This window comes from Sapajus apella, unplaced genomic scaffold, assembly GCF_009761245.1.
Source record: "Sapajus apella isolate SASKATOON/1434 unplaced genomic scaffold, GSC_monkey_1.0 scaffold18, whole genome shotgun sequence".
Taxonomy (NCBI): domain Eukaryota; kingdom Metazoa; phylum Chordata; class Mammalia; order Primates; family Cebidae; genus Sapajus; species Sapajus apella.
In genome coordinates, this window is record NW_022436958.1 from 25,725,341 (window position 1) to 25,739,292 (window position 13,952).

The 13,952-nt window shown below is 35.1% G+C and overlaps 1 protein-coding gene across 1 annotated transcript in view; it reads right to left on the reverse strand.

The window, feature by feature from the left end:
- FAP (fibroblast activation protein alpha) overlaps positions 1-13,952 on the reverse strand; it is a 94,951-nt gene that overhangs the window by 30,146 nt on the left and 50,853 nt on the right. Inside the window, exons 12-15 of the mRNA XM_032286557.1 lie at positions 12,280-12,415; positions 8,300-8,344; positions 1,754-1,858; positions 1,585-1,655 (exon numbers count right to left, since the gene is read on the reverse strand). Coding sequence (XP_032142448.1) covers positions 1,585-1,655; positions 1,754-1,858; positions 8,300-8,344; positions 12,280-12,415 — 357 coding nt within the window. The remainder of the gene's footprint in view (positions 1-1,584; positions 1,656-1,753; positions 1,859-8,299; positions 8,345-12,279; positions 12,416-13,952) is intronic.

Below are 13,952 nucleotides of genomic sequence, written 5' to 3' on the forward strand. Positions count from 1 at the left end.
CGAAGTTTGGTTTAAATCTCAGGACAATTAGGCAGTCCAGTTCTCATTGCATCCTAGATACCATGAAAATCTTATTAGCACCAAGTAAAAGAAAAAAGCAATGGAATAAAACTCATTTATAGTACCAAATGTATCTCCTAAACTAACATCTTTCTACGCATCTTTACTAACTTCGCATGACTCCCATCATCACTTTCCCTTGCCTTCCCCACGTCATCTCAAACTACCTGTGAAAAAAGGACTCAGGATCTTTCTCCAATATCCCCCTGCTGCTTCCTTGTTATGTAGAAGCTTCCCTGATTGTCTCCCTTTCTAACCCTTGCAGTGGAGTCCAGTTTCCCTCTTTTCGCTCTCTTTTCCTTCACAGTCTTGCTTTGCCAGTCCTGTTTAGCCTCCATCTGTTTTTACCATCTACCCCATTCTCTCTTCCATTTCTATAGAGTATGTATTGAACTCCTCTGTGTCAGGTGCCGTGCTACGGATGCAAACAAAGAAGGAGGTGCAGTTTTGTCTTCAGAGCATCTACTGCATTGCCACTATTCTAGTTCACACCTCTTATGACCAGAACTGGGGCTCTCCACCTTCAGTTTTTCCCCACTTCCTCAGCACATTATGCCTGAGATGAATCTTCCTCCTGTTTTGAACATGTCACTCCCCTTTACTCTAGTGATTTTAATGGCTGCTCCAAAGAATGTCCAGACACCTTTGCCTTTCATTCAAAGAATTCCGAAGATTGGCAATAGACTTCTGAAAAGCTTTTATCCCATGAGTCTGGACTAATGGTCTTCACCTTTTGTTCCCAGAATTCCAGTTAATAGCTGGCAGATTTTGAACGCTAAGAGAGGACTCCTAGATGCAGGCGATTCGAAATGATAGAAAGTATACTTTGGGGATTAGAGAAGTTTCATCATAAATGATTATTTGAAGATGGTTTATTTAGATAGTATGCGGAATGGACTAAAGAGGAAAGAACTGTGAGAAAGCAGTCCCCTGTTGAGGTTAATAATAACAGCCTTAGATTTAATGCTTTAGAATTGAATCTTAGGCTGCTACTAACTAACTGTGGCCTTTGGCCAAGTTAATTAAATTTTATGAGTATCCCTTTTCTCATCTACAAACTTAGGATAATCATTTCTACTTTACAGTATCTGGTACACCGTAATTGCTCCATAAATGATAGCTGTTATAAATAATAATGTTAAACTTATATAACAATGAATCACTACAAAAGATGCTCCATATCTATGGGCTGCCCTCCAGGGAATTTTGAAATTTGCTCATTGCTTCAAGTGGTGAAGAGTAAAATTTGCCTTTAGAGCCAGTTATTATTTTAAAATGATATACTTTTTATATAATCACCTACCAAGTATCAGAGAAGAAATTATCACCTACTGAAGACTTTTTTCCAAAAGGAAATCATTTTGACTAGTTATTTTAAAATGTACAATCATAAATGAGCTCACAACTGTCTGAATTATAGAGTAACAAAAATCTTCTCAACTAAGAGAGTTGGTACAGTATCATTTACGTCCATCGGTGCCAATTAAAACCTGAATGGTGCATCGCGCTTCGTGCAATACTTACAGTGAATCCTGTGTTACTCTGAATATATTTATGGCCTCCCACTTGCCACTTGTAATTTGAATAGCATTTTCCTATAAAAAGACAAACATTATGTTGTGTGAAACTGAGCGTTATTTGAGCAACCTCAAGTGAATGATCTTTGAGGAGATAAATCTTGGAAGGAACGTACCACAGTGTCTTTGATATAGTGAATATGTTTGTAGCCATCCTTGTCGCTAAATATTTTGTAGTATGAAATGGCATCATAGCTGAAAACTGGTGTTGAAACAAAGAACTGAAAAAAATTAACAGAGGTTATATTCAAAAGACAAACCAAACTTAAACCGTAGATTTTTTTTTTTTAATATATAAAAGCGATGTATGGTCATAGTTATAGAAATCAGAATGTCTTGCTTCCCCTGTCTTCTGTCATTCACATCTGAAATCCCATTCTTTCAGATAAACAGCGTATGTAGTGATTCTAACAGGCACTTGAACATGCCAATCACTGCTTGGTCGCTACTGCATTCCCTTGGACTTATAATGTTTAATTTGATTAAATTTCGAAGTTGAAATTTATGTGGTTTGAAACAGAGGTAAAATAATCACAAATAAATGTTGATATTTAACCAAACCACACTTTAAAATGAGGTATTTGACCACAGCGTGATGCTCATTAAGACTTATACCTCTTTTAATCCTTGATTTGTCTGATGCCAAGCACCTAATGCCAATGATTCAATGAAGACATTTTAAAGATTAAAAGATCATGGCTTGCTAGCCACAGTTTTTAATGGTGAGGAGGGGCTTCTGGAGTTGAGAAAAAAAGGTTGCCTATGTTGGGGGAGGTTTACTCCTTGAGTACAGGTAGAAGACTGTGGACTGACCTCAATGCTCCAGTTTGACATCTTAACAGGTAACTCCATGCAGAGCTTGCTGGGAACCACTTAACTACCTAAGGCATGCTAGGCTCTAGTGTGCCTTAAAACAGAAAGAGTCACATCTTAACATTCTAAATAGTAAATATAACTTTAATTCTGCAAATGTTCTTACACCAAACTTCAGAAAATAGCTTCATATTTCTCCCATTAAAAAATTAATTGACTTGTCTTAGATTTGCTGACTTTTTTACCCCATTGGTCATTGTTTGGTGAAATGATGGCAAATCATTAAAAGAATTACATGAGGAAACAGCTACTCTACATCATGCAGAGGAGATTTAAAGCCAGCTCTTTCTAGTTGGTGTCCCTCCAGATGAGAACTGCATCAAGCACCACAACTAAAAGTTACCAGTATCTTTTAGCTACAAATACCTATCCTGCTGAGACATAGCGTGGGACCCATTTGGAGCAAGAAGAGAGTGGAGGAAGTCACTGATGACCCCATATTTGATGCCTTTTTGATACAATTGATCTTATTTTTCATGAAATAATTATAATTGTGTGACATTAAAATGCAACTAATTCGATGTGATATCTGTAATGGACTAAGTTCCCCCAAAATTCATGTCCACTTGGAGCCACGGAATGTGGCCCTATTTGGAAAAGGAATCTTTCCAGATGTATCAAAGTAGGAATCAAACATGTGCTGGTACTGGATTAGAGTGGGCCCTAAATCTAATGACTGGTGTCCTCATAGGAGGGGAGGACACGGAGAGATACAGGGAAGACTATTTGAAGACAGAAGCAGGGGTTAGAGTGATACAGCTATGAACCAGAGAATGCCAAGGGATTTCTAGGAGCCATCAGAAGCTGGAAGAGACAAGGAAGGATTCTTCTCTTGAGCCTTCATAGGGAGCAAAGCTCTGCTGACACCATGATTTCAGACTTCCAGCTTTCAGAATCGTGACAGAATAAATTTATATTGTTTTAAGCCACCAAATTTGCCATAACTTATAGCAGCCCAAGGAAACTAATACCGTGCCCCAAGTCTTACCACATTTACCTAGAATCCATAAATAAGTTAAATCAAATTAATAGGAGGGCATTTATCTGAGGCTGTTTTTATAATTTGAGTTCCTATATAATGAAACACAACGTTAGTATATACAAACCAAAACCTAACCACAAGTCCAGTAAACAGGGTTCCAGCCAATCATAGGCAGCCATCATCTCACACCACATCCAAATAAGGTAGATGCCTCATCACTCTATGACCCAATAAGGTGAGCCCCTAGCTATAATCAACCAGGGATTTATCTACCTTGCTTCTGTGTTTGGCCTATAAAAGCTGGCTGCTCACATTGCTGGGCAGAGCTCTCAGAACCTCTTCTGGTTCTGAGCGCTGCCTGATTTATGAGTTGTTTTTGTTCAAATAAACTCAACTACATTTAACTTGTCTAAAGTTTTTCTTTAAAATGAAACAAAAGGAATAATGAGAAACAGCTGCCTCCTTACATGATTCCTACATTAGCTTCATTAATAATAAGACCAACCTTGGTAGGATTTTGCATATTGAGACTAATACTTCCTAATGAAATTAATAACCAAGAGGCCCAGGAATAGGAAATTCTGATTAGCAATTTTGTGGGTAGAATTTTATTACTATAAGTCTTTAACAAAATCCTCTCATTTCAGAATGAAGTTTCACCCTCTTAGCTAAATGATAATATACATACTTATTAGTAACCTCTTATAATGTCTCCTTCTTTTTTTTTTAATGGAATTTCACTCTTGTTGCCCAGGCTGGAGTGCAAATGGCATGATCTCGGCTCATCACAACCTCCATCTCCCAGGTTCAAGAGATTCTCCTGACTCTGCCCCCCAAGTAGTTGGGTTACAGGCATGCACTACCAGACCCGGCTAATTTTATATTTTTAGTAGAGATGGGGTTTCACCATGTTGGTCAGGCTGGTCTTGAACTCCTGACCTCAGTTGATCCTCCCACCTTGGCCTCCCAAAGTGCTGGGATTTCAGGTGTGAGCCACCACACCCAGCCTATGTCTCCTTCTTATTCTTCACTGTGAAACACAAAACTTGGTTCTATATTGCCTTAATCACTAAAATAAAACCTGAATCACATAATTTTTCAAGGTATCACATTAAAAAAAATTGTATGCAAGCCTGCAGTCAGTTAAGTTAAGGGACTTTTAAAGGAGCTTTGTTCTAGATTAAAACTTAACATTTAATTTTTATTGAAAAGAAAAAAATACAGGGCAGAGTGTTATGTTTTAAGATATTAGGCAAACAGGAAGAATATTTCCGATAAGCAGACTGTTATCTTCTCCCCTTTCATTGCACACATTGAAGACAGCTGCTTTAGATGAACAGGTAGCTCGGGTGAAGTAAAGAGAGTGTGAAATATGTCCATATGCATTTTGCTAGAGCTAGGCCCATAATGTGTTCCAAGTTAAGTGCTTCTTGTAAGTCACACCTGGACCCTAGATAAGCACGCACACTAAGTTCTCCTCAGTTTTAACAAAGCCCATACACTGGTTTCTTTATCAAGCTTAGATTTCCTGATAGATTACTCATCTCTTTATGAAGTGCAAAGCCATTTAAAATACTTTACTTGGAAGATGAGATTATTTACCTCCATGGAATATCTTGCTATAACTGTTAAATGACCTAAAGCTGATTCCCTAAACCGAGTGAACACTTGGTCAAAAGCACAAGCTTTCAAGCATCAAGAAGAAAATTCATTTTTTTTTTTTTTAACCAAGGGATTTTTCCTGCCAACTAAAGAAGGTGTAGTGTATTGCTTAAATTATTTTAAAACAATTGGTGAGACTTTGCAGTCTAAGCATAACGCCTTCAGTGCCCATTTTTCAAATTTAAGAAATTAAGTAAAAGCTTCCTTTGATTAACTTTTCACTTTTCTGTCTGTTCTTTACAGGGCAAAAGAAAAAACAAAAACATGTTTTTTGTTTTATTGTTGTTGTTGTTTTGCTTTGAGATGGAGTCTTGCTCTGTCACCCAAGCTGGAGCGCAGTGGTGCGATCTTGGCTCACTGCAACCTCTGCCTCCTGGGTTTAAGCGATTCTCCTGCCTCAGCCTCCTGAGAACTGGGATTACAGGTGCACTCCACCATGCCTGGCTAATTTTTGTATTTTTAGTAGAGACAGGGTTTCAACGTGTTGGTCAGGCTGGTCTTGATCTCCAGGCCTTGTGATCCACCCACCTTGGCCTCCCAAAGTGTTGGGGTTACAGGCGGGAGCCACAGCACCAGGCCAAAAACAATGTTCTAAAAGCAAATTTGTTGTTATTTTTCCTGATTGAATACCAAAAAGAAGTTAGGTTATTAATCCTAAATTAAGAGACTGGATATGTCAGTATTGGAGGAAAAAAGTGGTAAGTTAAGCCCTCAGAAACCTATTTGCTAGTTCTATGCCTGCAACTAACAGATCAGTTACTTTTAACCAGTCATTTAATGTCCCTTTTATAATTCATAGGTGATTTCTGAGAGTCTTTTTTCATTTTAAATATCTTTCACAAATGCAAAAGAAACCACATATCAAAAATAGCTTTTCAAATTTATACTAATATGACTATCCTGTATGTTTTAACTAAAACCTTATAACTGTTACTTGAATGAATGTCTGAAATACATACACGTTTCTAGTTTTTTTTTCTGCTTAATTTTATTAAGTCACTAGTTTGATTATAGGTCAAAGGGAGCTATTCAATATACAATGTATTATGATATATGAGTTACGGCTATAAAAATTGTGGCCAGACTTTTTCAAAAGGCAAGTCAGAACTTACAAAAGTTAATTAATAATTCATTTAAAGATAATGTGTTGGGAGGATGTAAACTTACTCTTGACAATGATCATTGCAAATAATTTTTGATATTTCCTTTTCTGGAATTTAGAAGTTTTACTGACTACTGGATAGATGTTAAGAAATTGAGATTAGTACATTAAAATAAGTTGCTCCCAATAGAATTATAAAACTATGAATATTAAAATGATCTGGCACAAAATCACATGTCCCAGATAAATAACTCATTTACTCTCTAGATTTAGTTGGGAATGACTTTTGATTTAATGTAAGGACCTCATTTTCTTTTAAAGGAGACATATGTGCCTCCACTGAGGATAGGTATTTTTCTTAAAAGTTCTACAGCTCTGCAGGCAATTCATTCATTCATTCAGTTTAGTTTGATGAGAATGCAAGGTTGGTGCAATACAGATTTTTTAAATTATTAAGATATAATTGACCTCAAGATGATTATAAATAGGAGCTTTCAAAAGATGCATTCTAAAATGTTTTGGAGTGTTTTGAACACTGCAGCATTTTCAAAATAAATGTATATAGAGGCTCTAAATAATGTCTTTGAAAGGGTTTTTGGTATTATTGTTGATCTAATTGTAAAATTACATTATTCATGTAACTGTACAGTAAATCTAGTTATATTGTCATCTTGGAGAACATAACTAAAGAATATTTTCAAGCATTCTCCCTTCCCTTTATTCTTTACTAGAAATCTTTGTAGTGTAAGTGAACTGGTAGATTAATTTATTTTCTCAAAATTTCAAATACCAATCTAAGAATTATCTTTCTAAAAGATAAGATTCAGACTGATTAAGAATCCATAAAATTTAGAGAATACTTTTCTTTCACTGAACACTACTATTTTTTCCTGTGCTGTATAGGACAGTAGGAAAAGTGAATTTAAATAGGATAATTTTTTTTTTCTGAATTACATACTTATCTTTATTATCTTGTTACCTCAGAATGTAATTTACATTTACTGTATACAATAAATAAAGTAACTATTCCCTAGTTAATGAATAAAACAGAGGTATTTTAATTAAAGACAAAGCATACATTCAATAGCATGTAAGCCAAAATCACTGGATACAAAAAAGTGTACAATGAAGAGTTTTTAATATTTGAAGATTGTCACTTTACAATTTATCTTCTTCCTAGCCAATTTAGGTGTAAATTTTTATATAATTTATCATCTTAGCATTGATTTCTGAATTTTTTATTGTCCTTGGATCAAGGGCTAATGTGTTAAAACAGATCCTAAGAGTTTCCTTTTTCATCACATAATGTGTACAAAACTTAGAGAAGTAGCCTTTCCTCTTCAAATGCTAATTGAATTGAATTACATGTTTGTGGAAAGTGGCAGCATCTACCAATCTTCACTCATTTTCTTGTCTTAATTTTTATTCTTTATATACTATGTAGAGTACAATTGCTATTACCTAAAGCATGATTTTACATTTAAAATCCCCATAAATTATTGGATAAACTTATCCTAAACTTCCAAACACAAATGATCACAAATAACAAAACACACATTTTCCCATTTGATACCAAATCATTATCTAAATACTGGAAAGAGTATACATATATGAACTTTGGTACATGTTATATGAAATTTGATAAGAGGTAGATTGTCTTTAAATTACAAGGATAACCAATGTGTTTATTTTTCTTGGATTCAAATGGCTAGTAAATATTTTACCATATCAGGGGTTGTGTTTCATTTTGAAAAATGATCTATATTGTATTACTTTAAAAAGTAATATTAGTTATAGATATCAAGGATTCAGCTGACAAACTTAAAATTGGGACATGAGGAATATGAGTTATTTTTGATAGAATTCTAAAAAGATGAATATTGAAATTGTCTAGCACAAAATCACTCAAGAGATCACTACCTATGTGTTTTTTATTTTGATATTTTTCTCTATGAAAACACATAGTGCCAGTTGGGCATATTGCAAATAGTCCTTTGATAGCTGAGAATGTGAAGTTCAAAGAAAAAGATAACAAAATCATACTCCACCAGCCCATCCAGTTCTGCTTTCTTCTATATGCTCTTGTGCCTAAAAGACAAAAGATCACATCAAACATAGTATTAGGAGAACATGTTTTTTTCCTAAATATAATCTGGACATTTGGAAACAGTTAAGCTGCCTGATCAAAGTGTACCATTACTAGTCAACTAACTTCAAATTTGAGTTTAAGAGGACAACATTAAAAATCTCATGTAACAGCACTGTTGTATACACATGGGTAATTTTCTTGCAGATCTTTAATATTTATGCTTAAATCTTCCATGAGGCAATGACTTGGAATTATCACATCTATGGAGGCCTGGCACAATCCACTTGATGTGGTGTAGGTAAAACAATGGAGTTTAGGTTAAATTCTTTCTGTTCTGGGTCTTATGAAGTAGCCAAAATTTAAAATTTGCACTGAATCTTAGTTTGAGTTATATTTTAGCATAATAAAACTGATTATTTACTAAATAAATATTTAGTAATCCTAAAAAAAATGAATAGACTTTTCTAGATAAATAATTAGAGAAGGAAGAACATTATAGGTAAAGTAAATAGCATAGAGACCAGACTAGCTTAGTCACCCAACAGATGGCTCAGTATGGCTAAGTGGAGAGTGACTACAGGAAAGAGTTAGAAGATGAAGAAGAATGCATATTTATCAGCAAGATCTTGGAGAAGCTTTATGGTAGCCTAAGAAGCTTCAATTTCTCCTACTTGGTAAATCTTTTGAAGGTCTTCCAATTCACAATTTGGAAAATGTGATTATGAACATGATACAGCGGATAAATTCAAAGTGGGTAAGATGGAAGTAGGCAGAGGGACCAACTGGAAGGCTATTGTAATGTTTGAGAAAAGAATGATTCTAATCAAGCTATAATCAAGACTCTAAGCAAGCTCATGGCAGTGAGAATGGAACAGAGAAAATGTAGCCACACATATTGAAAAGTTCAAATCCTCAGCAATAAGTCTGAGAGTTACTGGCAAGTATAATATAAAGCTCTGGTAAAGATTAAAATTACCCAAAGTGAATGAATACAGAGTTGAGACAGACAGCAGGATAATCAGCAGACCATTTCCTATTTTTGCTAGGGACACAGCTATGAAATGTATTTCCCAGCCTTCCTTCAGTTGACTGTGGTTATTTGATAAGTTCTAGTTAATGGTGTGTGAGCAGGAATACCTCATGCTACTTTTAGACCTACTCCATAAAAGCCTCACATACATTATTTTTCATTGTTTTCTCCATGCCTCAGCTGGATGTTGATGCTCAGGTTTGACAAACTTTGGAATAGTGTTAGAAGCCAGTTAGCAGAAATGTCATCACCTGGGTTCCTGAATGACTATATGGAGCAGAGTACCCCATTCCCCATCCCTCACCACACCCCACTTACCTGGACTCACTATTGGATGGTTACATGAATGTGCAACAAATTTCTACTGTATTAACCCACTGAATTATTGGAGGTTTTTTATAGTTGTTGTTATAGCAGTGAGCCTACCTTGCAAATACATTAACTTGGAGAATAATAAGATTTCTAGAGAAGTCAGAAGAAGAGCTGGAAAGGAAAAGAACAGTCAATGAAGCAGAAGGAGAACCATGACAGGGTGTACTGTCATAAAAGGCAGGGGAATACAAATTTTAAGAGCACAGTCTGGATTTTCTCTTACAGGAATAGGCCAATGCCTCAGAGGGAACAAGTAAGATGAGACTTGGAAAAAATAGTGAAACTTTTTTGATTTATTATTTTTAGCCATAAAAGTAAAATTAATTTTAATTCCCTTTTCAGAGGAGGAAGCATAATATAAAAGATCTTTCATTCCCTAACTATAAATTTCTTGGTAAATCTCACTAATGTAATTTTATTACAAGTAACTGTTGCCAGTTTCCTTTGCCTCTTTGTTTTGGGCATGACTCTCAGCATGAATAAAATGTTGCTGGGTCACTTAACCTTAAATATTGTTTTCAAAGTGTGTGCCTGTACACATGCATACACACACACACACATACACACACGCACACGCACACATCAGTCATGAGGATGGTTTCTGGGAAATTCAACACTGTTGTTCTCAAATCTAAAAATGTGTTGCATGCATTTATCAAACTATTTTGAAACAGAGGTGTTTAGAAATTCTAAGGTTATTCAAACATGATATTCTAAATTTAAGCACTGTTTTCTGGCTGTAAAACTAAAGTTTATATTCCAGGGACTTCCACACCTCATTGAATGAGCATCTTAAATGTTCTGTCAGTTTGGATTAAAGTTGTCTCAGATTTTGATAAATTAGAATTTCAGATTTCAAAGCAATCACAGTTTTAAAATTCCTAGTTTTAGGAGCTAAAAATTGTGTCTAAATTATAAATCTTATCATGTTCAAACTAATAAAATTAAAGCAATAGTCCCTAATACCTAGATTTATTGAAAAGTTTAAAGACATAGTCACACAAAGCTGACTAATCTAATTAACTAGTATAATCAAGATTAGTCTATCCTTTCTTTGCCTATGATACTGCATTAAAGCCAAAATCTTTCTGCTTTGTATATCAAAATATATATAAGATAAAAATAAGCTTCCAGCATATTCCATCAAAATTACTCAAGCCTCTCACAGACACAGTAGTGATTTAAAAAAATATTTTTAGCCAGAGTAATGTTGACTATTATAATCCTGATATATTTCCAAACAGGCTCATATGACTTTTTTCTTGCAAAACATAATGTCCTAATTTCTAGATGAAATTTAGTTATTTACTTTTATTGTTCTGCACTTTTCTTATTACTTTATGAAATATGATTGTTCTATGTTTGTTTTAATGAAACATTTCTTCATAATTAGAAGTCTCATGTAATGTACCCATCAAATTTCCTATTTGAAGAAAACATTTTGTATCTCTCAGACTCTAATATGAGTAATTAAGAACAGGCCTATTTTAAAGCTTATGTATTGGTTAAGCGGTTTTTCTGACTCATTAATTCAATAGATTACGTTTGAATTTGAGCAACAGAAACAATTAAAGCTCAACAATAAATCTGTGCTTAGTTTTCAAGCCTTTTTCTGCCCAAAATTAGTACATATGGGGTACTATCCTAAGATAACAAGATAACAGAATAATTTGATCTAATATATGTCATGTTCTCAGTAATTCTCATTTGATTTTAAAATCAGAATATTTGGGCCAGGCACTGTGGCTCAGGCCTGTATTCCTAGCACTTTGGGAGGCTGAGACGAGTGGATCCCGAGATCAAGAGATTGAGACCATCCTGGCCAACACGGTGAAACCCCATCTCTATAAAAATACAAAAACTAGTTGGGTGTGGTGGCAGGCACCTGTAGTCCCAGCTACTTAGGAGGCTAAGGCAGGAGAATCACTTGAACCTGGGAGGCAGAGGTTGCAGTGAGCTGAGATCACATCACTGTACTTTAGCCTGGTGAAAGAGCAAGACACCATCTCAAAAAAAAAAAAAAAAAAAAAAATCAGCATATTTGGCTTTCTTTTGATAATATCCATTTCCTTTAGAATTTTTCATTTAAAATTTTTAACAATGAATAGAACATGCCCCATTTGCATTTCTTCTCTGGTTCTTTTGTTTAAAACATATGTATTTCCCTAGTAGATCCATGTAATGGTTTCATCCGCATTATTTTGCTTTTTATTGGAGTGTCAATGTTATAATCTCAAAAGGCTGGTTTACCACGATAATTGAGAACAGATATCTGATTTTCCCAGTGTCATGTTGTCCCATTTTTTCTTTTTAGGTATTCAATTTCAAGGTTTAAGTCATTCAAGAAAATAAAAGGTATCCTATTTATTTAACAAAATGATGGACCCGTGAATAGAGTGCTTTTTTGCAAAGCAGTTGAGAGTTGAATGCAGCAATCCTGGCTTTACAGCATAAAATGTTAGCTATAAATGAGTCCCCACTATTGTGCTCTGATCTTCAGAAATACATATCTGTGACCTTAATATATCCTACCTTTGGACAATCCCATATCTGCCAGTCTTCCCTGAAATCACATATAGACAAGACTGAAACATTCTGGATTCTTTTTAGCCACTGCAAACATACGCGTTCATCAGTAACCCAGGTGAGCCAACTGAAATAATAGTCACTGCAAATAAAATGGAAACAGTCACAAGCATAAACCAGTTTCATACACAAATAATTTCTTAATTTTTGTTTTCTAAAGGATATATTTCATTATGATATCATATTTATTTAATAGATAAGAAAGACAAAACTTTCCTTCCTCCGGAGAGAAAGTTTAAATATATCTACTTACTTAAAAATTATCTATGAGAGTTTCTTCATCTAATGAAATTATTTCATATATGGGTTTTCTTCCCATTTCTGGATTTTAACATCTTAGAAAACAATTTAAAACATAATGCCAAAGCTACTGCTTAATCTAGAGGGGTAAAAATGCAATAAGCTGGCTATTTTGCACAAGTCAACTCAATTTTTCACCTTTAAATTAGTTGAGAGAGAGAGAAGTGTGATAAAAAGACAGTCTTTGTCTCCAGGCAAATTCATGTTGGAAGCTAAGTTTTAGATGTGAGGTCAGGTATTGAAATTTAGGCTTGTGGAATAAATCACAGGTAATATATGCAAAATAACTCAAATAGGGTTTGGCACATACTAGATGTCAGTGAATGCCAGCAATGATTATATGATTCTAAGGATGAACGTGTAGCTAGAAAACATCAGCATAAAATGAATCACATAATTCTGGAACATCGATGTAAAGGAAATCACAGATCCGGAAGGGGTCTCAGGCTCAAATCCTGGCTTCATGTCCTAATAGTTATATGCCTTTAGGCCAGTTACTTAACTATTCTAGTTTTTCATAAAATGAGATTAATACTACCTATTTTAAAGATTGCTGTAAACATTGGCTGAGAGTGCTTAAACCACTTGTGAACTATGTCTGCCACATGATGAGTGTTCAGAACATGTTTGCTACCACTATTTTATTGTTAGTATTTTGTAGCTGTTTAAACAAGCCTCTGGACTCCTTGTGTTACGCTCATTTCATTTGCCACCTATGGAGAATGACACTTTTAAAAAAAAATGATGTATTGAGTCAAGTTTTCATCGACTGTATCAGAATGGGGAATAGCAGATAATTCAAAAACCTAAAGTCATGTTGGATTATACAAGACTGGACTCATCTTAGCAAGGCCCAGTAGAGGCCTCTCATGGGGTTCTTGTCCCTATTAGTGATAAGTCATTTGATCCTGGTTATTCTTCATGAGGCAGGAGAAAAAGACCCAAACTTGGCCTGCTAGGCATTGGGAAGTGTTAAGAAAGCCCAGCATGCAGGGCTTGGGCACCTCTTCCTTTTATCCACTTTAACCAGAAAGACCACAGATGACTGACTGAAGGTTGCTATAATCTGGACTAATCAGACAATCAGACATAGGGCATCATGCTGGGGAAGTGAGAATGCTTCACGTCCCTGCCTGCCTGCAGTTCATCTCTAGACAATTCTAAAACCAGATAAATGAGAATAGCCTGCTTCACAGTGAAAAATGCTAATTTTTAGAGAGGGTTACCTTATCTTCTCTTATTTATCATACACATGTGATTCACATAGATCTACAAACCCCGGCTTGAGATAAAGTCAGTCAAACTTGAAAGAAGCCCAG